This window comes from Anopheles moucheti, chromosome 3 (assembly GCF_943734755.1).
Source record: "Anopheles moucheti chromosome 3, idAnoMoucSN_F20_07, whole genome shotgun sequence".
NCBI lineage: Eukaryota > Metazoa > Arthropoda > Insecta > Diptera > Culicidae > Anopheles > Anopheles moucheti.
This window is the reverse complement of record NC_069141.1, coordinates 89967187-89989925: the sequence shown is the minus strand read 5'-3', so window position 1 is coordinate 89989925 and position 22739 is coordinate 89967187. Positions and strand designations below refer to the sequence as shown.

Here is a 22739-nt window from a genome sequence, read left to right as displayed (position 1 = left end):
CATTAATGCCCACGCTGTTGTATAGCTTTGGCAAGATCGCGTTCGGGTATATCGTTCCAATGCAGCATCTTTCCGTCCGACATTGTAAAGAGGAAGTCATCAAAATTATTTTACATCAGTTTTCTAATCGAATTAGAAATTGTTATTCGTTCCTTCAGTTCCCACCGATTCCGATGTGTTAACGAACCGCTTTGGGCGATGCGAACCATCGACATATACATTACGGGATATGTTTTGATCGTTCCCCCTTGGGAAAGGTGAATAATTTAAGTAATAGTTCGAACGTATTAGAATCGTATTGCACGGCGGGCCGAATAGTATCGATGGTTTTGTTGCCATTTTGGAATGTGTGATGAAACAAGGGTTCGTCGCCTAAAATCTCGTGTGCGTGCATCGATGTCTTTCGATTTTGTTGACATTTTTCCTTCCGGTAAAGGGCACTGCAAGGTCCAAAGCCGCAGTATCGAAGTGGAATGTTTGTTTGGACGCTTTTTTTGTGGGAAGTTCAAATTTACCTTACCAGGTGAGCATAAATTATGCAAATATACACTCACACACATACGCGCTAGCTTTAGCTCAGGTCCGTGTGATCTGCGGCGTCGATTATGCATCGCGAGTAAGAAAAAGGCAACTTTTTTGTTAATCTCTGCACCATTCATCGGATGATCGTAATCGTCTAGCTTTGAGAGACGTGACTCAAGCATCGAATAGGTGTTCATCTTCGTTTTTTGAACCGCTCGTTGGTTAGTTTGATAGCCGATGAGCCTGCCGGGATGGATGGTGCATATGATGCAATCAGTTATCTTTAAAATGAATGCTACCGCGTGGGGAGGGGCTTCGATGGAATGTGACGAAAAGGATGGTAATGAAAACGCAAAGCGGCATTAGATGTGTGAGAAAAACAATCAACCAGGGTGTCGATAATGGAGACAGTCTTCGAATTATCGGTAATGCATTTTGCGTGTGTCTAGCGTTGTTAGACAGGTGAAAAACATAGGAGCGGGCATAAAGTTGCACATCTGATGTGATATTTAATTCGATTGAAGTAATTCATTTGATTGCATCGCAACACGTGGAAGCATAAGAGAATGGTTCAGGAAGCGTCATAACTCGGATTAGGGTGGTTAAGCAAAGGGTAGATAATAATCTCACAATCACCAATGCTCGAATGCTGCTGATGATGTTGATCGCTCAATAGCGTTTTCTTTGGCTTATGCACAAGTTCACGACTAGAAACCATATTCCAATTCCTAATCATACTAAAAGTGTTACCGATAACCGTTAGTTGATTTAAATACAATCTAATATTCAAATGTACAGATCCCTCGTAGCTGGTACCGTTTAGAGCCAGTGGGTCACATAATAAATTTTCTATTTTCTTTCCTTCAATTCGAAGATCCAATCGATTGATTAACAAAGTGTGGACATTTCTTTTCACCTTCTCGTCGTACGCTTTTTCTTCCTTTTCCCCTTTTGCCACAAACGAAACACAACGACACTTTTCCTTCCGGTGTCTTACTTGTTGCTAGTGATCGTGCGCGCAACGTCAGAGGGAAGATGGTTCACCAAAATGGCAAGTTTGTTGTCGTCAGCTTTTTTATTGCCTATCCTGAGGCATCTCCAGTGCGTACAGTAGAGAAGATGGCAGCTTCCTGAAAGAGATTGATAATTTATTTTGCTGCACTTTGCCATAAGCTTAGTCAAATGAGGAAAATTATTCTCTCTCCCTCGGCATGCATGTACGTGAGCGTGATTTATCGTCAATGACCGTACGGAAAGGTGAAAAGCACGCGAAGTTTCCGATGTCAGGGTGGAAAATCGTAGATTAATTTAGCGAAGCACGATTGTAATGATAATTCCTGCACGTTGAGAAGTACCGTAAAACAGTGGACATTCTTCAGCTGGCATGAGGTTGTAGGCTTTGCCACGAGTGGCCATGGTCACTGTCAAGCAATGGACGTCCATATCTTGGAGTCTCTGCCTTTAAGTCCCATCAATCTTTCAACCTCTCGCGTGTTAGTGTGTGTGTGTGAACGCTTTTGGGAACAATTCCATTCATTAGTTGACTCCATTTCGCTCGGTGGTTGCAAGTCGCCGGTTTAAAGTCTCTCTTTTTAGCGGAAATGTACTGTGCTCACTAACGATTTACAGTAAAAGGCGGGAAAAGCAAACGTAACCGAGTTTTGCTGCTAACGAGTGCGAACAGCAACTGTTGCCTCCAAAACGGGGAAACTCTCTTTATGGGTCTATTTATTTCGGTAAAACGTGTTTTCTCTCAACCAAAACCTTCACAGTGTGCGCCCTATTTAATAAATCTTCGCCTCATTGTGCTTCCGAAAAGCTAATATGTTTAAAGCAACGTTTGAAACCCGTCCTATCTGTTGTCGAATCTCTATGTGTGTGTTTACGGTGGTTTTGTTTTGCATGTTATGCCTTCGTGAAATACTGGTTTTTTTCTGCAATCAGCTCCGCGGCATCTTAAATTTACTGCTGACCTTTCACTGCCCGTTGAGTAGATGGAAGCGAACTTGGGAGCGCATTTTGTCATTCCAAACATTATTTAATATTTTAAAGCCCAAAACGCAACGACATTTCGCTAAAGTTGGCAATTAATATGCTTTACACAGTAAAAGCTTCTTGATCTGCTGCTCGAACCGTTGCACCTTTCCGTCCCATCAAACGCCACGGCCGATTTCCATCCAAGACGCGGCCAAACGCTAATCTTGCGTTCTTCTGTTCATATCGCGATGTAAATAGATACGCGTTTCGAGAACATAAATCCATTGACTTTATTGACAGACGGCTTGGTTTCGGGAGGGGTTTCGTCGTGGGGTTCTCCATCGTATCCATCCTCCGACGCAACAGCAACACCGTATGGAGCTGTTAAGGAATTATCTCTTCACGACCGACCGGCGCACTATCTTTTCCGTGTGCCGTGTGTGCGAAACATCTTAAGGAAGCTTTTAAGCGTCTCGCAACCCTCAAACTGGATTTTCGGCACCGTCTGGATAATGAATATGCTCAACACTCTTGTCTGTGTGGTTGTTGTTGAGCGCACTATACGCATCAGGAGTAGGAGGCACCTACACAGAAGCGAGAATTCTGTGTCTGAGTTGTTACTTCTATTTGGCTTAATCTAAACAAAATATTGCACGAATTTTTGCGAACGACAAACAAACAATATGTGCACAGTGGGAATGAGCTGTTCTCATGACATCACTCTAGAAATTGCTCATCGCGAGTTTGAAGTTCGAATCTTCCATCAGCTGCCGTCATCGAACGATTCTTCTCATTAGCACCGATAGGACAGCCCGTTGCTAAGTGATCGAACTGGCAAGGAATTCTAAGTACGATCACGTACAAGCTAAGACATGCGAATAAATTATTAAACAAACTAAACACAACTGCGAAAGGTGCACACTTCTGTTATCAACTTAAATGGTAAGGATTATCCTTCTGCTGACAATTGCGCACTGTCGTTTACGCTATCTGCTCCGGTTCCAGATTGAACTAGGTCCCATATTGTCCCTTACAAAATTTTGAAGATATCCCCGCAAAGATGTGTGCGTGTTCGCATTTCTCTCATTCATTTGATAGCAAAACCTCCGTTACCTCGTTAGCGGATGATATTTTTAGCAGGCATCGTCAACGATCCGCGCTCCATCAAAGTAGTCATTTTCTCTGCTCTCTCGCTGAATGTGGTCGCGTCATATGCTCCCCAGCAAAAAAACGTGAAATTTTACAGTGCGTTACACACATTTGCACCGCTACGACACGTACCGCTACAACACCCCTCAGGTTCCTTGCTGTAACTGGTGAACATATATCAATTGATAACAGAACACTTACTAAATAATATTTTTCATTACTAAATTCGGTAATCTTACAAAAAGTGGTATGTTTGTAAGACTGCTTATGGTGTCGCATACGATGCGTTGCTCACTGTAAAGTGGAGAAAATCTCACGCAACTCTCCATGCTCCCGACGACTCCACGGGTGATGTTTGGAGCCGGTCGCACGCAACATTAGTTCGTCGTATTGTTTCGTTGAGATCGGTCTGCCAAGGAAGTGGACGCATCTGTCTTTTGTGGCGTATATTCGCCATCGTTCTTGTTATTGTTGCTACCAATCTGTGTGGCTGTCGGTAGTGTTTGTGCGTGTGTGGAGCAATATTTACCCCATGCTGGTGAAAAGCGGGAAAGAATCCTACCCATGATTTGGATGGAGCAGTGCTGATCGTGGATCTTCTTTGCCTCCCCAAGCGTCACTGTAGTCTCTTTCGAAACCGCAACCGTGCTACCTCTTGGGGGCTATATTTCGCGCGTGCTAAAGGTGCTGGTACCGACGAGGATTCGTCTTCCAAAGATGGCGCACGGCTGAAGCCTGTTCTTTGTGTGCGTGTTTGTGGAGTGATGGATTCAACACTGTGTTATTATCATCGCCGATCCGGTTGCTTGTGATGAAGATCGACATTGATTTCTATCGCTATGCAAAGTTAAATAGATAATGAAAAAAGATGGCCAACACAAGCCTGCGATGCGAGCAAGACGCATAGATTCGTGTGTTAGCGTTGAAACGTGTGTGCGTTTTCCGTACGATTCTACGATCAATGTGCGTGATCCTTGTGATAAGGTTCAGTTTGTGCAAAGTGATTAACTAATAATCGCGTGTGCGTACGTGCGTTTTTTGTGTGCGTATCGCTGTATCGTTTAGGTGAATTGTTTTTGAAAATTGCATCATTTTCCTGAATGCAAATCATCGGTCGTGGCGACCAATACGACAACTTAAGGTGAACGTGATCACCATTATCTGAATTCATTGTCAACCGTGTACTGTAATCGATCGAAGTTGAACACCGGATTTGGAAGCACTGCGGGAAAGAAGACACCCATTGGAATGTGGATGGGAAAGACGTCCGTCAACAGTTCCGGCCGACTCGTTGTCGCCCAAATAGGGCTTGTTGTCCAATATATTGTCAAAATCGAACCAGGTACGAACAAATGATCGATGTAAGGAAAGCGAAACTTGATTCATTTAGTAAGCGATCGAGTTGCCAACACCATTTGTGTTGGCTTTTTTGGGGCAAAATTCAGAAGAAGCAAGCATTACTTACAAACTAGCAGGAGTTCTCAAACCAATCATCTCCAATCATCATTGAAGATCGCCCTCACACGGTCAAATTCCACTTCCTTAGAACTATGTTCCTTGAAGTTTCCAGCTGCAGTAGTGACAGACGATATTTGTCTCTTGATCAAACCAGACCGTCTGATAAGATTATTCCAAGAATTCCAAGGAAACACATCGTAACGTTTTACCTTTTTTACGTTTTTTTTTTATTTTTATTTACTTCAATTATGTCCCTATCTCTCTTTACTATTGAATTAAATTGTGAGTAACCATTTTTTGGAGAATGCCGCGTATGTAAAATTTTTATCTAATCTAATAAGAAAACTCAGCTCTGTTTGTTTGATGCTTAATTACAAACTCAAACGATTGTTGTTGTGTTGATACCAGTACCAGCATTGCAGTTGACATACTATTTTACAAGCTCAAATTGCGGAATCCCAGTGTTGGAATCATACATTAGGAATCATTAGAAAATTTATATTTTTAATAAATCATTACACGCTCTGACCTATCTCCTCTTATGCAATCCCAGCCCCATTAGCTGGCTAGTGATCGTAAAGCAGTATAAAACACGAAGCAATAAATTGAAGCACCCTGGGATGCCTTCTATCGCCCACCAGCGTCTTAACGATCGCGGTTTGGTTGGGGTTTTCCCACATGTACCACAATATCGAAGCTTTTCCCATAAATCTCACACGGGGTCTGAAGCGAGTGTCATTTGGTGCTTATGCTGGCCCATCAACGAAGGTTATTTGACGACACAAAATGAACCCAAAAAAAAAACAATCCGTTCCGTTTTCACCCTTGCTGGTACGTCTAGTATCCCATGACACGGGGTGTATTCCTTTCGGTACTAATTTGTGTCCAATATCGATATGGTTGGAATGTGTTTGGAAGAGTTTACGTTCGGCGGAGTGTACGAACAGGTGGCGTGATTTTTCACACGTGCTGTACCGGACCGTGAAAGTGGTGACAGAGAAATTTTGTTCGAAGCACTACGGAAATCGCACCCTTTACGCGTTGACGATTTATTGTGCAGCAGGGCTCATTTATCCCTATGTATTTGCATAGAAAAGAGTTTTTTGTTTGGTAAACGGTCGCTACGTAATCTTGTTGAACTGTTTTGTAAGGCTTCATGGAGTGTCTTAACGAATGGCATTCATTCGATCCTCTCAATAAGCTAATTAGCATACGGATTATGGAATTATGATTCCAATTTCTTTATTATGCCAAAATTAGGGTTTGAATGATTCATGCAATACCCTAATGATCGTTCAGTTCCACCGAATTATTTGCATACACAGCTGCTATATGTCTCACCAATAAATCTCTCCGAAAGTGAGCGTTTTGCATACAAGACTATTTCTGTACAGTTATCTTCGCCGCCGTTAGCGCGTTAAAATTGTGTCCAAAATCTTATTCCAAATAATCTTTACCCTGAATGCGCCCTTTAAATGTGTGACGTCCGAGGTGACGTCTGAACGCTGATGGCAACGAGTAGCACAAAGATTTCCCCCCAAAACAAATAGTTGCGCTTATCACAAGGTAGTCAGTAGTCATGTTGGGTGTGGTTTTTTTTTATTTGCGATGGTAAATATAGTTTCCTCTAGCCGTAGACAACTCGACGGGAGAATCAAACCTTTCACTGACGCATAAATCGATGCCCTGAAGGTTTATGGCCTTTCGATACTATTTGCTGACCCAGATAACGCCTGCCGAAGAAATCCGCCGACAGGGTACGTGGGTTACGCCTGCCCTTAATTTGAACGTAATGATTCATCGTGCGTAAAGGGAATTTGAGGATGATATTTTGAACTAGTTCTCTGCATCTGATTTTAAGTTTTTATTTTCGTCTTCTTGTCTTTTCAAAGAGGAGCAAATGGGTCGAAGTGTCAAAAACGAAAGCATCGTTTCGGGGTAAATTAACACCGACGTGTGAAAAGCGTCTTAGAATGGGAGAACTTCCGAAGGTTTGGCACCGATGTAGGCAACAACAGCGACCATGATTAAGGGAGAAAGCATCCCTTAAAGCGAGAATGCAACGGTAAATGTTAAGAATTGAAGGCACGTGCTATTCAAACACCAAATGCTCCACCCGGGGGAAGCATTCAGTTTAAATGGGTTACTTTGGAACCCGGTCTCGTCCGTTGGTTCTCCCGCTTGATGTGTGAGTTGTGATGGGACGTGCTCCAGAAACGTGGTTGGTTGCATGTTAAACATATAAACAAAATACCCCCCACTTCTACCCCAAATCAACGTCCTTGCACAGAACCACCTTTCACCTGGCGCGAGACATGCGTGGCGTTCCACTCAAAACCAACTCTACACGCCTTCAAGGTAATGTAGAAGTCACCTCAAATGTTCGACGTGCGTGATCCTAACCTAAGATCTCGAGCTGTGTTTCAGCAGAGTTGTGTCTAATCTAGTTTTTGTGCGACTTTGTGTCCAGCAAGCTAAAGCTAGTGGTTTTATCCACGAAGAAAGATTTCCTTCGTGTATGGTCACCAAAGCTCTTTCACGAACTATCGTATGGGAGATTCATTTTCCCAACAACCACAACGCCTGTCAACGCCCTCTGCTCGGGCTTTCTTCGGGCTTCTTAATGATGGGTGTGTTGTAGTAACGATAATTGCTATTGGAAGGTTACGTGAACTTTTCACAGGTCGAAGAAAATCACCCAACCTGGGAGGGAGGGTATCTTGTTTTTCACCCCACCAGCCGAGCGACGTGTGGGAGTCTTCCCGTTATAACGCGATTTTCTTCCAATTTGGAGCGATCTCTGTCTGATCGGTGTCTACGTTCGAACCATCTTGCGGGATGGACTTATTTTTTGAAGAGTTATGTTACCCATTCTCACGTCGTAAACAACATCTTGCCACACTTTTCCTTGGCGGGTGTAGCTCCACAAAGTGCCTCTGATCTTCCCCTTCCTCTGATTACTGCCCGCTGCCAACGAACGGAGGCACCGGTGCATTCTATGAGCGGTGTCTCAGCAAGGTTACAATTGCATCTGATGCGCGTGCGACAGGAACGTTCACAATGCACGCATCTGCTTTAGTGAGGTCTCCCCGCCGGTGTTACATCGACATCGGGGAGATTTAGGAGGTGTCTTCGGTGCTGCGATGATGCGATGATGCTGGTTGACACGTGGATGAGTTATGCCTTGTAAGGTGCGATTGTGGCATACTATCACGCAGCCCATTGTTAGGTGTTAGAAGCCATAATCAAGCAGTAATTCCAGCGGAGGCCGTACTTGTTGCCATGTCTGTGCGCCAGCATTAATGTATTTTTATTGAGAAGATGTAATCAGGTAGAACTTCATTTAGGGAGTCTGTATCTTGGGTTTTTGTATATGTTGTCCATCATTTGAATCAAATATTTCTTTATAACTCATTTCGTGTTTAATTGCTCACGTCAACCCCAGTAAGCAATATCGACTGTAAATGGCAGACAAAAAAGAAGCATCAGAAAGTTTCCGGAAACCATTATTATATGTCAACCTTCTCCGATGCTTAGCTCCGACCTTCTGATAGACATCATATGCGGGCATTATAAATATTTACGGACAACCAATAAATAAGGCGCATTCGGTTTTGCAACACGTTGTGTGCGTGTGTTTGAAAATGTCATGCGGCATGTTTCACACTTGATCATGCTGTTCACTCAGTGTTGGGCAAACATTTGCGTTAGCTACTGCTGCTGCTCAAGAAAAGAGGTTTGTGTATAAGACTTTTCAGCTTCAGACCACACATCGATTAACGAAAACGAAACGAATGTCTATATCGATTGTTTGGTAACATGTTGGGGAATATTTGTCCCTTCACAATTCCCGCAATGAACACATATGTGGCTTGAAAGATTACCTATGTCCCGAAGGGATGATATGAGCTACTCGTACCTTGTTTATTTAAACTTATGTCCGAACGATGCATTTTTAGACCCAAAAGATTGCCGTTTTGAAGAGGAACTTTTTTTTGTGCATTAATCACGTTCTGGCCACTTTCCTTTCCATTAGCCTGCTCAACAGAACCTCTTCTCTTGCGCCGTTGGTTTTCTTCCTTAACGATCGTAGCGAGCCACAGCACAACCGATCTACAAAGTGCAATCTACCGCATCTTCCGTCCAAAAACGGCACGAAACGCACACCAACTTTGCGTGACGTACGATCGCAAACAACGCGTCGAAGCCGGGATACCGTTTTGCTGCATCGAAGCTAATAACAATCTTGTTCATTTATTGTTTCAGACACCCGGGGAGTTGCACCGACCGGTTTCCCGTTCGGTTTGCATCCTCCCGCGCGAACAAAGATGCCGTTTGCAAACCGATTGTGTATGCGGCAGACTTGGTGCGTCTTTCGCGTCCATCACGCTCTTCATGATTGGAGCCCATCTTTTCCGTTCGTTTGGGGTTTAGCTCACATTAAAATTAATTTGTTGTGCTTGCTCGATGGATGAACCGCGCTTGAGAGGGCTCGTTGATTTGTTGGTCTGAGAAACGCAAAAGGTTTGGGCTAACTGCAAAGTTTGTGGGTTGCAAGCGTACATGAATGAGTCTCGCTTGTTGAGCGTCTTCCGGAAGGAATTTTCGAAGAAATATATTCAATTTCCTTTCCGCCGGTAGGGAAAGACATGTTTGCGGCAGCCCGAGCTCCGTTTGACTGTTGAGCAATAATGCCCACGGCAATAGCGACACGGTCGCGGTGCACTGTTTGCTCTGTTCATCTCCGTCTCTCGAAACAACTTCTACCGAATGGAAGCAATTTCCGATGCTGATAACGAAAATAACGCGTTGTCTCAAGTGGATGAAATGGACATAATGATGTCACTTTTTGCAGGAGAGAAAGCGTAAAGCAAATTATAAAAAGCGACGCATGGCCAATCTTTAGGCGTATTCGTTTATGCAGATTTCTCTAGCAACAAGATTAACTTGGCTTGAGCTTTGGATACAGTTAGAATAACAGGCATCTCTTCATACCAATATCAGATTTGAATCCTGGCTTCTATTTGAATTGAAAATTTTACTGCTGCTGCTGTTAAATATTAATGCCACTTGAATGTTTGAGAAATTCCGCTTACGCTACGAAATTACTTCATTTAGCCACCATCATCGCTAGTATGGCAGTAATTAATCGAGAGCTTGCTGAGAAAAAGTACACCTGCAGAGGCTCTTATCACTCGCACAACACATCATTCAGTTCCTACTCAATTAACAATGCCAACCATCTCCAGCTGGCGAGCTTCGTGAGCTTTGGGTTGGCATAGCCATGACCAAAAGATCTTGAAAAATGTTTAATTGAAAGCATGTTTTACTGCACTCAATTATGAGACTGAACAAACAGCACACTGGTGTGGTATTTGAAGACATTTATAGGGTTTTCCGTAAGGTGCCACATTCCGGGCCGCTAGTGGTGTAACTGAAGATGGGAAGTTTACCGAGTGGAGTGGAGCTGCGCCTTTAATCACACACACACAGCACACCGTTTGACAATTGTAATCACTATTTATGACACTCTCCAGCAACGGCTGGCTGTGAATTTTCTCGTCCACACGTAACCCGACCCGCTGCCATGCATTCCATCGTTTTGGTGACCGTTTTCTTTGCCCTTTGTAAAGTTCCGAAAAAGTGATGGAATTTCTGCCACGTGAAAACTTCTACACACATTTTCTCCATCAACGTTTAAACATTCCTCGTGACCCGTGGCGTAAGAAGCTCGGAGAGAAATTTGCCCTGACTCGAGAAAAAAAAACAACTTCCAGCCTCGCTTGAACGAGCCTCCGGGACAATAAGCACTTGAGCTAAGCGACTCGTTAAATGCCGCCAGCGACAAAATCAAATGATGGTGCCGAGGCGAGAGATCGTCGAGAGGATTGTGAACCGAGAGTGCCAATTTTATTGAGTATCTCAACCGCCTCAACCCGATTTGTCACTAGATTCCACTGCTTCATGCTACATCTGATGCATTTTCGGCGGGAAGGTCATGAGGGAAAACTCAGGAAGCCATCGGAGAAAGTTCAACTCTGTTGCAACCAACAACCTCCAACCGAGGCTTTGGTCAGGTTTTCCGGCGGGCGTTCGAGACGGGCCACCACAACTGACCAAAAAATGTGGTGGATGGAACTTTCACGCATCTCGCACCATCTCCATTATATCGCTCAAGATTTTGGACGTTTCGGCAAAACGATGGCATATGTACGGGGCACTGCTTATTCTGCATTATTTTCCGATTCCATCATTATTAAAGCAATCAATTCTAATGAATGTTCCACGCATCTTTCGGGAGGTGCTGCAGAGCAACGGCAGTGCGGCCGTCGTGCTTAGAAACCACGTACGAAACTCTGGAGAATGAAGGCTGTGTGGAAAAATCGTATACTTTCCATTTTACTTGCGAGGAAATCGTTTGTTCCGGACAGGCCAATGACCAGTGGTACAGTGGTCCACTCCCTCGCTTTGGCAGTGTAGACGGTAAAATCAAATAATGATCCAATTTTCATATAGCTCCCATTATAAGCAAGCGGGCGTCGGAGGCATGTGTGAACTCCCCCAAAAGGAAGATGACCGCCCGTAAACGGTGATAATCGTTTGCCAAAACTATCGGGTGAAATTGAGCCGTGACACGTGCGTGATCTTTGCAAAGTTCAATATGCATCGTTTAAGTCGCCAACGGTGTTCGATGCAGCACAAACTAATGGGGATGAAGTGTAGGAGTACCGCAATTAAAATATTTATCGCAGCTCTTTTAAGATGAAAAACAATATTACCATTTTTGAAAACCATTTCCAACCGTCTTGAACGGTATCTGATTAGAATGTTTCTTTCTCGGTGGCCATTAGTATCAGCGATTCTTAGAAGGTCATGTTGGCTATTAAATGCCGCAAGAATGGAAATAAACATTAATGCGTCTATCTTTTGTGTCTCAACGCACGGCAGTGGCCTTATTGTGGGAGTTCGAATTTTGCATACTGATTACGTTTCGCCGATCGGCCAAACTCGAGGGCGCAATATTTTTGCACTTGCTGTGACGCATTTTTGTGCTAGAGTGACCGGGTATTTCCAGTTCACAGAGCGACCATGGAAGAACGTACCGGCCAACGGTTCATTGGCTGCCTTCGGTAAGGGTATCATCTTTCAAAAGTGTCGGGTGGTCTGACGGGGCGCACACAGCTCGTCTTTACGCCTACCCAGGTCTCCAGTCCAGTAGCCGAAACATGGATCGTAAAATGACCATCATGCCTCAGGGACGTGGACCTGAAGGCGCAGTGCAAATAAATCAGACACTTCGTACGGTAGAGGAGGCACGGTAGGGTACCAGTCATTACCGAGAATGGAGTAGTCTCGACCGACTGAATCAATGCTTGAAGTCACCGAATACGTGCGTATCAAATAAAACCCGAGCTTCAGCACACACAGAAACCCTTCTCACCCAGTTTCTGATGGGTGACACAATTTCTCCGCGAAGGCTATGAGAGAAGGGGGTTAGTTTTATTAGTTGAAATCGAAAAGCCTGCAAGGGAGAGTAACGTTGCCTGCTACTGCCAACCTGTTCCTAACACCAGAGTATGCATTTCCTGTGCGTTTTAGATCATATGATCGACACCTGATCGCGGCTTTACAGTAGCCAAGCGCATCGGAACTGGTTTAGGCGGAAGCAACCGGACCTGCGACTGCTCTCGATACCTCAATCCCGAGGCGAGATCTTAATAAAGTGAAACAAAAAGTGTGTTCTCGTCACATCAATGAGCAGTGTGAGCAAGTTTCTCCAATTGATAATTGTGCCGTCCTGCCGGTGTTCATCCCGATATCCACTAAGGCAACAGAAATACAATCTCACAAGCCCCACAGAGGCTTCTTGATTCGATCAAAGGACCCCACTGTATTTCTGCCCCCCTTTCCGGGCCGGGCCACCCTTGGGTTAGGGCAGGAATTTCTCCAATATGACGCGCAGCGCGCTTGACAAGGGTGTGCGTGACACACAAAAAATATGACCGGCGCTGCAACACACCGGAATGGAACTTTCGACGCACCAGTCATCCCGGTTTGAGTTTGCGGAACCTGTGGGCTGAGGATTTTGTGATTTCGCTTTTTTCCACCGCTGTGGAGTTTTTTTTTGTTGCGCTCCATTGCCAACATTCTTCGAAGTTGTTGTGGTCCTTTTTAGATCGTGGTTCGCTTTTTTGCATCGTTGTGTGTGGACCTTTGTTGGAATCGGGTTCTGCTTTCCTGTTTTGCTAAGGCTCGAACCGCCCAACCGGACCCGTAGGAAGAAGTTGTTCCTGGTCATGGAGCACTCTGGACGTAGGAACGCTAGACGATCATCTTGTGAGATCGCCTCTAGTTTTGCTTAAGACCATTCGGTTTGATTGAACAGGTTTTGAAGTTGGCATCGAGTGTAACTTCTCCACTTGAACGTAGCGGCGAATGAACCAACAACAAACCATCAAGATGCCCTTCCGGAACATTGGTTGGTACATTCTCCACCAGCTGGGTTTCCTCGACTACGCGCATCCATGTCAGCATGCAGTCGTACACATTCTCCCGGCTGGCCATCGTTTGATGTGCTTTGGCTTGCAAGCCGTCAGGAATTCAGTGGCATATGTGTGCGGATCGCTACACCGAAGACGGGTTTTTCTGCGTCGGATCGCCCTCCACGAAGAGTGGCATTTAGCAGCGAAAGCTTATGTTTTTACGACGCTACACCATGCGCACAACACTGAACTCTAGCGCGGTCGTATGCTTATTGCCTTACGGTTTCTTGCTGGATTTCTGGCTCCCAAAATCCCGTCGTTCGATTCCAACCTAACGGGAGATAGCATTTCGTAGCGTACAGCGCGAACCGTTCGAACCGTGGAACAGGTTGCCTGAGAGTCCTCTTATCCAGCTTGATCATCTTAAATTAGGCCACCAGGGAATGGTGAGCGCCTGGGAGTTAATGAACTAATAAGCGATCAAACCGTGCATTTTGAGATGAGTTTGGCATTTCGAGTGAGGAGATTTAGCTTGTTTCTTCATTCTAAATAGTTCCAACGATCTTCAATCTTCGATCAAGCCTGAGGTGAAGAATTTCTTCCACAACATGCTGTTAATTTCATTGATCACATCAACCATATGTTGCAATCCGCAATTGTGTCCCAGATAGTATCTCAGCGCAGTATTAATGAAAGTGACACGTGACATACACTTTCTTTCCGAAACCGGTCAGATAGGGTGGGACCTCTTTTGTAGCCAGGAAGTGGACGATAAGGAAGAGGTATCATTAGTTCGTTGATGGGAGACGTCTTCTGAAGTAGTTTTAATAGAAGTGCTTAACCTCAAATTAAATATCGCTTTTTTGACCAGTCGTCGGTCCACCCCAAAACCACCCCAAAAGTGTGAAATTATATCACATCAAATGATGTCACACGTCCGATCACTCGGGTTTCGGTGCGCGTAATCGGTGAAAAAGGTTACCCAGTAAAATCGGAATTAATGCACAAACAACACCACATCACCCGGGAATGACCACCAGGAAGAAGGATTATCTTTTAATATGCAAAACCACCCAAAACAACCACCGATTGGTAAAGGATGGCTCCCTCTCTCTCTCTGGTCGGATGACCGCCTTTTCCTGCGCCGTATGCAAAAACGTACCAATTTTATGTTTATTTATTACTGGTCGCATTTCCATAGTCAAGGAATGTCATCGAACCGCCGTTTCCTTGGTTTACTGCTTGGCGCGGATATATTGTTGTATTGTGTGTCAACAACATTTCTCCTCCAGGCATTGCTTAAACCATAAGCTCTAGTGCTGTGTTGATTATTAATGCAATTGTTTTCGATTTCATGCGTGTGCCCTTTTTATCGACCACCTTTTGAGTGTGTTTGTGTTGCTAGATACGTATCAGCTTGCGCATCACGTCACGCCCTGCAAATACGACTTTGCAGCATACGCACGTGCACATCACTCCGGGCTAGATATGAGGCTACTAAATCGCTGCCCCGTTTTGAGGAGCGGCCTCTCTACCCTAAAGCTCCTTATTTAGTGGGCTCTGCATAAACGAGGCCGGCAGTTGTCGGTACGATCGGTCCAAACGTTGATTTATCTTCCTGGTTGTGGCTTCCCTCGGCGATAGGAGGGTTACGCAATGGAAAGCACCTGCCGGGCACGTTTTCCAGGGGCTTCCTTTGTCGATCGGGGACCGGGTCGGTTTTCCAATTTTTGTCGTCGTCTTCGAGAGTGCACGATGTCGCACAACGTGTCGCATATTTGTTGCATTTTTTAAACATGTTACGCTGGTCCCCTTTTTGCTTCCTTTATTTGTCGAAATTAGTACCATTTGCGTAATACGCTTTTCTGCCAGACATACCTGTCCAGACATTGATGAAGCGAGACAGAGAATGCCGTCAATCTTTACCACCCTCACTGGAAGGGAGAATATTGGATGAATCTGGTCGACTACCGTTTAGGAAGTGTGTGCGCTTCATTACGCTAAAAGCATTCCACGGACACTGGTGAAAATTGTGACTTGGTGCAACAGTAGAAAACGATACTTATTCTTCCCACCGTGAATGTGGTATGCTTTACTAGACAACAGTTTTGCTAATGTGTGCCAAAACCGGTTGAATTGTTATGTTGTTTCGTTGTACGGCCATTTCTGTTGCTGTGACCTATGGCGAATCGGAAATGGCAAACATTGAACCGAAAGATGAGCTTTTGCACAAACCATCCATGGATCAATTAGTCGTAACCGTGGCCGTGACTCGCTGCGCTGCAATTGGAGACAAGCATCGTTGTAATATGCGCGAAGGTAAACATCAGGGACGAAGAAAAGCTTTCACCTGCGTCTTGAGTGAACGTGGCATACGAAGGTTATCGAAAGTAGGATGGATCAAGCGTTTTCTTGCTTAAGTTGAATACTTTACACACATCGTCATGGCGTACAAGTGGCAGAGATATTAATTGTGTTTTATATCTTTACTTTTAGGTCGCATCTATTGAGGGTGTTTGTTTTTGTGCCGGGAAAGCTGCGGAAGGATTGTAATGATGCATATCAAAAGCAGTCCTACCACACCGGTGGTTGGTGAGAAGCGGCTCAGACCTGGGAAGAGAGAATCGCCGCCACTGGAACCACGCAAAGTGTCCAGTTTCATTCAACGATTTTATTTGTTTGGGAACAACACTAGCAGCACTTCATCTGGTCCGGAAACAGAAACGGAGACACCAACGGTGAAGAAGGCGAAAGCTTCTGAACTGCAAACGGTAGACGTTAAGCGAGATTCGAAACCAACAACAAGGTCTTCGAGTTCTGAGAGTACCGTTGTTGGTGCTCAGTCGTCGTCCGAAGAATCGACTCCCGTGCAGTATCCATCATACAGTGTACAGCGATTGAGACAATTTTGGAACAATCGGTTGCTGTCAGGATCAAATCAACAAACCACTTCCGGAACTTCCATTGACACTTTGGTTAGAAAAGCGAAGAGTGCCACCATTGGAGCTCCTACTAGTGCAGCCGCTCGTACCGTCCTCCGCAAGTCACCATCGCCGAAAGTTGGCTCACGATTCCATCGAAACGGTTCGATTACTCGTTCGGGAAGGCGACGGTTAACGATAGATAGTTGTGATAGTACCCGCATCGGGTCAGACACATGCCTTCGTTCTACACAACCACCGAAGCGAAGCTCCCAAGCTGCACTGCTTAGTCCTGATCGAGAAGTCCAATGTGCGCTGGTAGAAAAGCGACAGTGTGTAGGATCACCAACAGTGGCCTCTGGATCGACCGTAAGAGACTCTTTCCCTGTGGCAATAGCTTCCTCAACGGGTAGCCAAATCCATTGGGCACGTCGAACGGAACTGCTAGGAATTCGTGCAGTGACTCGCGAGGTCAAGAAACAAAGCCTCAAAATGCCACTACGAGTAGAAAACTACGTCAATAGCTACATCGATGTGGACATACAAAGTGTTGTTGAGCAGGATCACAATAAGGCAATGGAAGTGCCTCACGAGCTACCAAATGATGCTGTTGAGAAGTTACCACCGATCTCCAACTCAAATACCCTTGCAACGCCCGTACGACAACCTAATACATCATCCTTGGGACGTAAAGGCAATACGCCAACGCGAAAAATAAGCTTCCTAAACAATATTTCTCCGTACAATCGAAAATTGTTGTCTTGCAATGGTACCAAGGTGGCAGCATTGACCAGTAAATTCAACCAAATGATCCAACAGGACGCTGGATTACTGGAACAGGTGCAGAAGCGTGGCGGATATCTTCACAAGTGCGGCAATGTAGCGTACAAAGTGATCGAAGATCCCGGAACCGAGGGAATATACGGGTTTACAACGTCGGGACGTAATAGCGTCGCAAGAGGTAGCTTACGAAAGAAAAATTCCAACGCTTCCATTGCCTCTGCTGGTGGTACTGCTAGTTGCGCTGCTTCTGGTGGCAACAAGACGGATGAAAGCTCGGACGAAATTTCTTCTGTATCGAGCAAGAACTCATCGATTCGCAAAACGGGATTAAGAAAGCGACCAAGCCTGAGGAAGAATATTTATCGTCGACCAGATTGGGAAACGGGACGAAGTTCGCTCGGTGTGCGTAAAGTGCTAGAGATGTTTGAACCCAACCTGCACCATGCTCGTGGAAAGCGAACGGAGAGTGGTGACACAGGAAAACCGCCACCGGGACGAATCAAACCGAAGGTACCAGATAAAAGCGAACAGGTGCTGCAGAAAACGAAGTCGAAGAAGGTGATAAGCGAGGGAGGCGATAGAAATAATAAGAAGATCCAAAAAGATACATTACAAGCCACTAGGGATGTTGATTGCGTTGAAATGATGGAGGAGAGTGTCGTCGATGGCAGAAAACATGAAGTAACAAATGAGAAGTTAACTGATAGAGAAGCAAGTATGCCTATGTTTAACAGCTGTACCACGCTGAATAATAGTCAGAGCATAATATTCACGCCAAAGCATATTACACAGCAAGATGAAAACAGCAGCAATAAATCGCTGACTGAAACTGAAGAATGCTTTCCCGTTCAGATCTGTTCAGATACCACAGCTCTAGCGGGAAACACGGAAGAAAATGAGGTCCTGTCGGAAGTCGATAATGCATTGGAAGTGGTTGATTCAATTTACGATCGGATAGGTTGTGAAGACGAATTGAATAGTACAATTCATAGCAATGAAAAAATAACTACCGATTCTAATGATCCAATCGGAACTGTTGCCTCGAAGAATGAAACTAACGAGAAGGAAAAGAACAAAAGCGCTGTATCCAAAATTCATGGACGACTCATGTTCCGATCGTCTAAAAAGACAAATTTGGATCTTTCTTCGCCAGCAAGCGAAAACCTGGAAGAAAATGTAACAGAGGAGAACAATTGCTTTGGTGAACAGTATGCAACTTACAGCTCGATTGATAAGGGAGACAAGAACACTAGTGAAACATCTCCAGAGGATTTCGTCAAACGTAACAACGAAATGGAATTAGTAGCCTTACCAAAGGAAATTAAGGAGAAAAAGAAATCCAAAAGCACCGTGTCGAAAATCTACGAACGTTTGACTTTTCGATCGTCCAAGAAGATAGTGACACCGCTTGAAAAGTCGGATGAATTAGTAATCATTAGGGAAGAGGACAATTGTCGAAAGACTACCGGACAACGAAGGTCCTTTGTGTCATCGATCGAAATTCCATCAATGCACCTAGATGAAACCTCATCACCACCATTTCCACCAAGTCAACATACACCGGAATTATCGAGTGGAAAGGATACTTCAGAACAAAAGATTCTCGATGCGATTAGTGTTGTTAGTCAGAGGATCGATAATCTATCAAAAAGCTTCAACGATTTAACTCTCAGCGATACCGAGCTTAGCAAGGAGAATACCCCACCAAATGTCGAAGAAGATATTCAGCATGTGCGCCCGAATGCGTCCTTCCTTTTCCGTGGTATGGGTGCAGGAAGTTCTGGAGTTGATGTGGGAGACAGGAACGCTAGTCAGCGCAGTATTGTCGAGGCAGTTAATACGGTCGTAATCAACAAATCCATTTCGATGGATGATCATCATTTTCCGTGTTCGCGTCGCGAGATCGGCAGGATGAGTCTTAACGAACGTTCCCGAGGGCAGCGTAGTGTAGAGGATGGCTATGAACTGGTCACACAACCTGATGAGAAACCAGTGCCGTTGGAAGGACATGTTTTTTGCACCACTCCCTCAATCACGATCGACTTTACTGAGCTTACTCCCAAAATAGAGTCTTTCGTTCATAAATCTAAGCGAGAATCGGAAAACCTTTATCAGTGTATTTCGCGAAAATCCGTAGTTTCGAATAACAGCCAACATCTGCCTGAGGATGCCATCAGCATTAACAGTTACGAATCGTTTGAAAATTACGAATCGATTGAACACGAGGCCCTGTCGAGCACGCGTAAACAAAACGCTGAAGAAGCATCCCGAGAAGAAGATACGTATGAGATCTGCAGTCCTCCGCCGGAATTGCCACCAGCCCGTGAAGAGAATCGAAATGATCTGACCCTACCACAACCAAAGCGTAATCTATCCACATCCCCCAAAACACTGCCTAAACACCTGCAGGTGACTTATCAGTCCAATTACGAGCGTATCAAGTACAGCAAGATTCCACCGAGACCACCGAAACCGGAGGAGATTCCACTGCCGCCGCGCAACAACTCCACCACAAACATTGCCACTCTAACAAATGTTACGCTGGAAACTATTTCTTCTACGGAAGCGACGCCAAGCTCGGGTGAAGATTTGCTGGACAAATCACCCCACGGACAGGAGAACATATACGAGGAGAACATCTACGACACGATCCGCAGTGCGGACGGTGTCGATTATGACGATCCGGCATGTGGTGGAAGCTCTGCCGAAATGGAACCAACTCAAGCGAGTAATGACCAGGCACTGACCAGAGTCAGGCCGTCAGGATCGAGACAGCAACCGTCTCCACCGGCTGATAGCGTATCGCTCGTATCATCCAACTGCTACGAGTCGATCGGTTTACGGTTGGAGTATGATCGACAATTAACGCTCACACGGCGCAACATGGCCGGTGGATCGACAACGACGCTGGCGTCCGATCAAATCACCAACAGCCTGTACGGTACCACGGCTGGACTGGCGAGCTTAACACCACCAAGTGAACGTGGTAGTGACACAAGCAACAGCGCCGACTGGACCGACATCTCCGACGAGGATGAGACCGAACGCATTGACATGGCGCCGATGGCACCGGGATCGAAGCGACCGAACTTTATCGTGTAAGTACCGTAAACGCTCTATCCAAGAAGGGTGTAACAACCAGTCAGTGCTAATTTCACATTTTTCATTTCTTTTTATAACTGCGTCCTCTGGTGTAGTGTGCGGGAGCGTAAACGTACTCATCAAACACCGTTAAGGTCGCGGAAACTGGCTCGTATCTCGCACCCGAAGATAGACGGTAAGTAGCACATGAACGCATCTGGTTATGCAAATCGCTTTTACCGTGTCCGATCGCAACGGAATCTGTATGGTCCCTGCGATTCCACTTAATAATTATAGTGAGCATCTTCTGTTTCTTACTACTCTGGTTTGGCTTTGCAATGTTAATTGTTGTCTACACAATTTTGTGCAACAAAAACACAATAGATGCAAAATTTACCAAAACATATAGGACCCTGTTTTTTCGATGTCCTTACATTTCAAAATGTGATTCAGCATGTACTAAATGCCCCTTATGAATCTTTTCTTGATTTTGTCCTGGGTTTGTGCGTCTGTTGTTATGCAATATATATATGTAAGATAGTCATTATTTTGACGAAGCTGCATAAATCTTGTAATTATATTTTCAGAATCTGTGACTGACATTTGTTAAACAGTTTCTTTACATCCCTTATACCATTTAAAACTCATGCTAAAAATTAAAGCATACTTTGAACTACTCTAATCCATAATGTGTAATAGTTCAATTTAATGTATTACAATTTTTAAAAACTATTCCTCTACAATTCCTCTACAATATGCGTTTCGGAAGCAGGAAAGCTTGTAATGTTTGAGCTTTTGAAAGCACATCCAAAAGCTACAGCAATGGAGCTTTCATTTTCAAAGCACCTTTATCCCAAAAGGTCGCGCGACCCAAAACTTGGAACTAATCGTGACCGTTTTTAGACGTCGCGATTTGGTCTTGATTATGTTCCAAAGGAAGCAGGTTTGACCTCAGCTCGGCCGCGTTTTGAGGTGTGTGGCTTGGCTAAAGCGCTTTTTTTAGCTTTTGCAAAATTTAACGAACGGAAATTTAGCGAAAGGCAAAAAAATAAAATAAGGTGGTGGTGGTGGTGGTACACGTGTCTATCAGTACTATTTGTCCTTTTTACTCTACTCTTCGCCCTAGCATTTATTCCTTGGCTTGGAATGTGCTGTTCTGTCGTCCTGCTACTGCTACCACATATCAGCTGTGTGTGGGGAAAGTGAAGGGAAGACATTATTGTGATATTGGCCAACCTGCTCAGGTCTGTATTTCTGTAAGGAAACTTCTGAAGAGAAAGCGGATTTGAACGGATTCTTACCATGAGTGTTTGCGGCGTTCGTCTGAAGATGATGCTACGGCGATAGCGTGTCAGAGAGTTACTAACTAGTGCGTTTTATTCTACGCGCAGCGCGTGAAACTTAAATCTTAATCTCCTGCGTTTATGCGATGGTTTTGGTTCGAGGATGCATCAAAATGTTGCGTAATGGGTGTGCAATAATATGTTGCGATTTTTTTAGTTAGTCAAATGATATTGTATTTTTTCAATTGTTGTCTATTTTTAGTGTATTCCTTGTGTTTCGAGTTGGTTGTTTTATGTGAATTGTTTTATGAAATTGTCGATATCAAAGCGGCAAAGATGGAACGTTTCTAGAACAACCGTATTAAAAGAGGCGCTGCTCGCAAAGACAGGCGAATGAAGAATTTGCAACATCAACCAGGCCAGATGAAGGGCTTCTCCCTCGTTCGGATTTTGAATTAGCACGGCTAGAAACGGAGGAACAGCTAGAGAATTTTGATCAAGGCCTAAATGTAAATTCGGAGTACAAGCCACAAGTAGAGAAGTTTTTGCGCCGGTAAATTCTTCGCGCAGACTTAATAATCCTTGGAAGGTATAATACGAAGCGCGAGGCTACATAACGACATCTATGGCACGATATTCTACCGATCTGCATCAGGCGGTCGATGTGTTGTTGAGCAAACCATTTTTCAGAAAACAACCCATAATTGAACTCTATCATTTATTTAACAAACCCCAGCTATGGGAACTTGAACAAAAAACAATTGCATTTTGTAGTTGTTGTGGTTTAAGATATTTCAGACAATCTCAAAGATAGTTTTATTATGTTCTAGATATTACAATGTAGCAACAGATGAATGGTGCGTTCACAAAATTATTGCTGTGGTCTCCAGCTAATGTAAATGTGTACATATTTGTGCGCAAAGTAACATGTTATGTTTGGCCAGAAAATACGTAAGATTCCAATGTTATTTCCGCCACTACAGTTGACCGCCAACTACCACACTGAGGACGTCCCTTCAGTCGTCCTGAACAGTGTGAAGCAGTGACACAAAAGTAAACTGGTCAAACACAGAAGATCAGCA

The 22739-nt window shown here is 44.5% G+C and overlaps 1 protein-coding gene across 2 annotated transcripts in view; it reads left to right on the top strand.

Moving 5' to 3' along the window:
* Nucleotides 1-22739, top strand: part of LOC128305622 (uncharacterized) — a 55081-nt gene that overhangs the window by 5123 nt on the left and 27219 nt on the right. The window contains exons 1-3 of one of the 2 annotated variants that reach the window (XM_053043167.1): nucleotides 4854-4990; nucleotides 16086-20391; nucleotides 20491-20570. In XM_053043167.1, the coding sequence (XP_052899127.1) occupies nucleotides 16142-20391; nucleotides 20491-20570 (4330 nt within the window). In that variant the 5' untranslated portion in view covers nucleotides 4854-4990; nucleotides 16086-16141. Of the gene's footprint in view, nucleotides 1-4853; nucleotides 4991-16085; nucleotides 20392-20490; nucleotides 20571-22739 lie in introns of those variants that run through there. The other variant, XM_053043166.1, reaches the window with a different exon arrangement.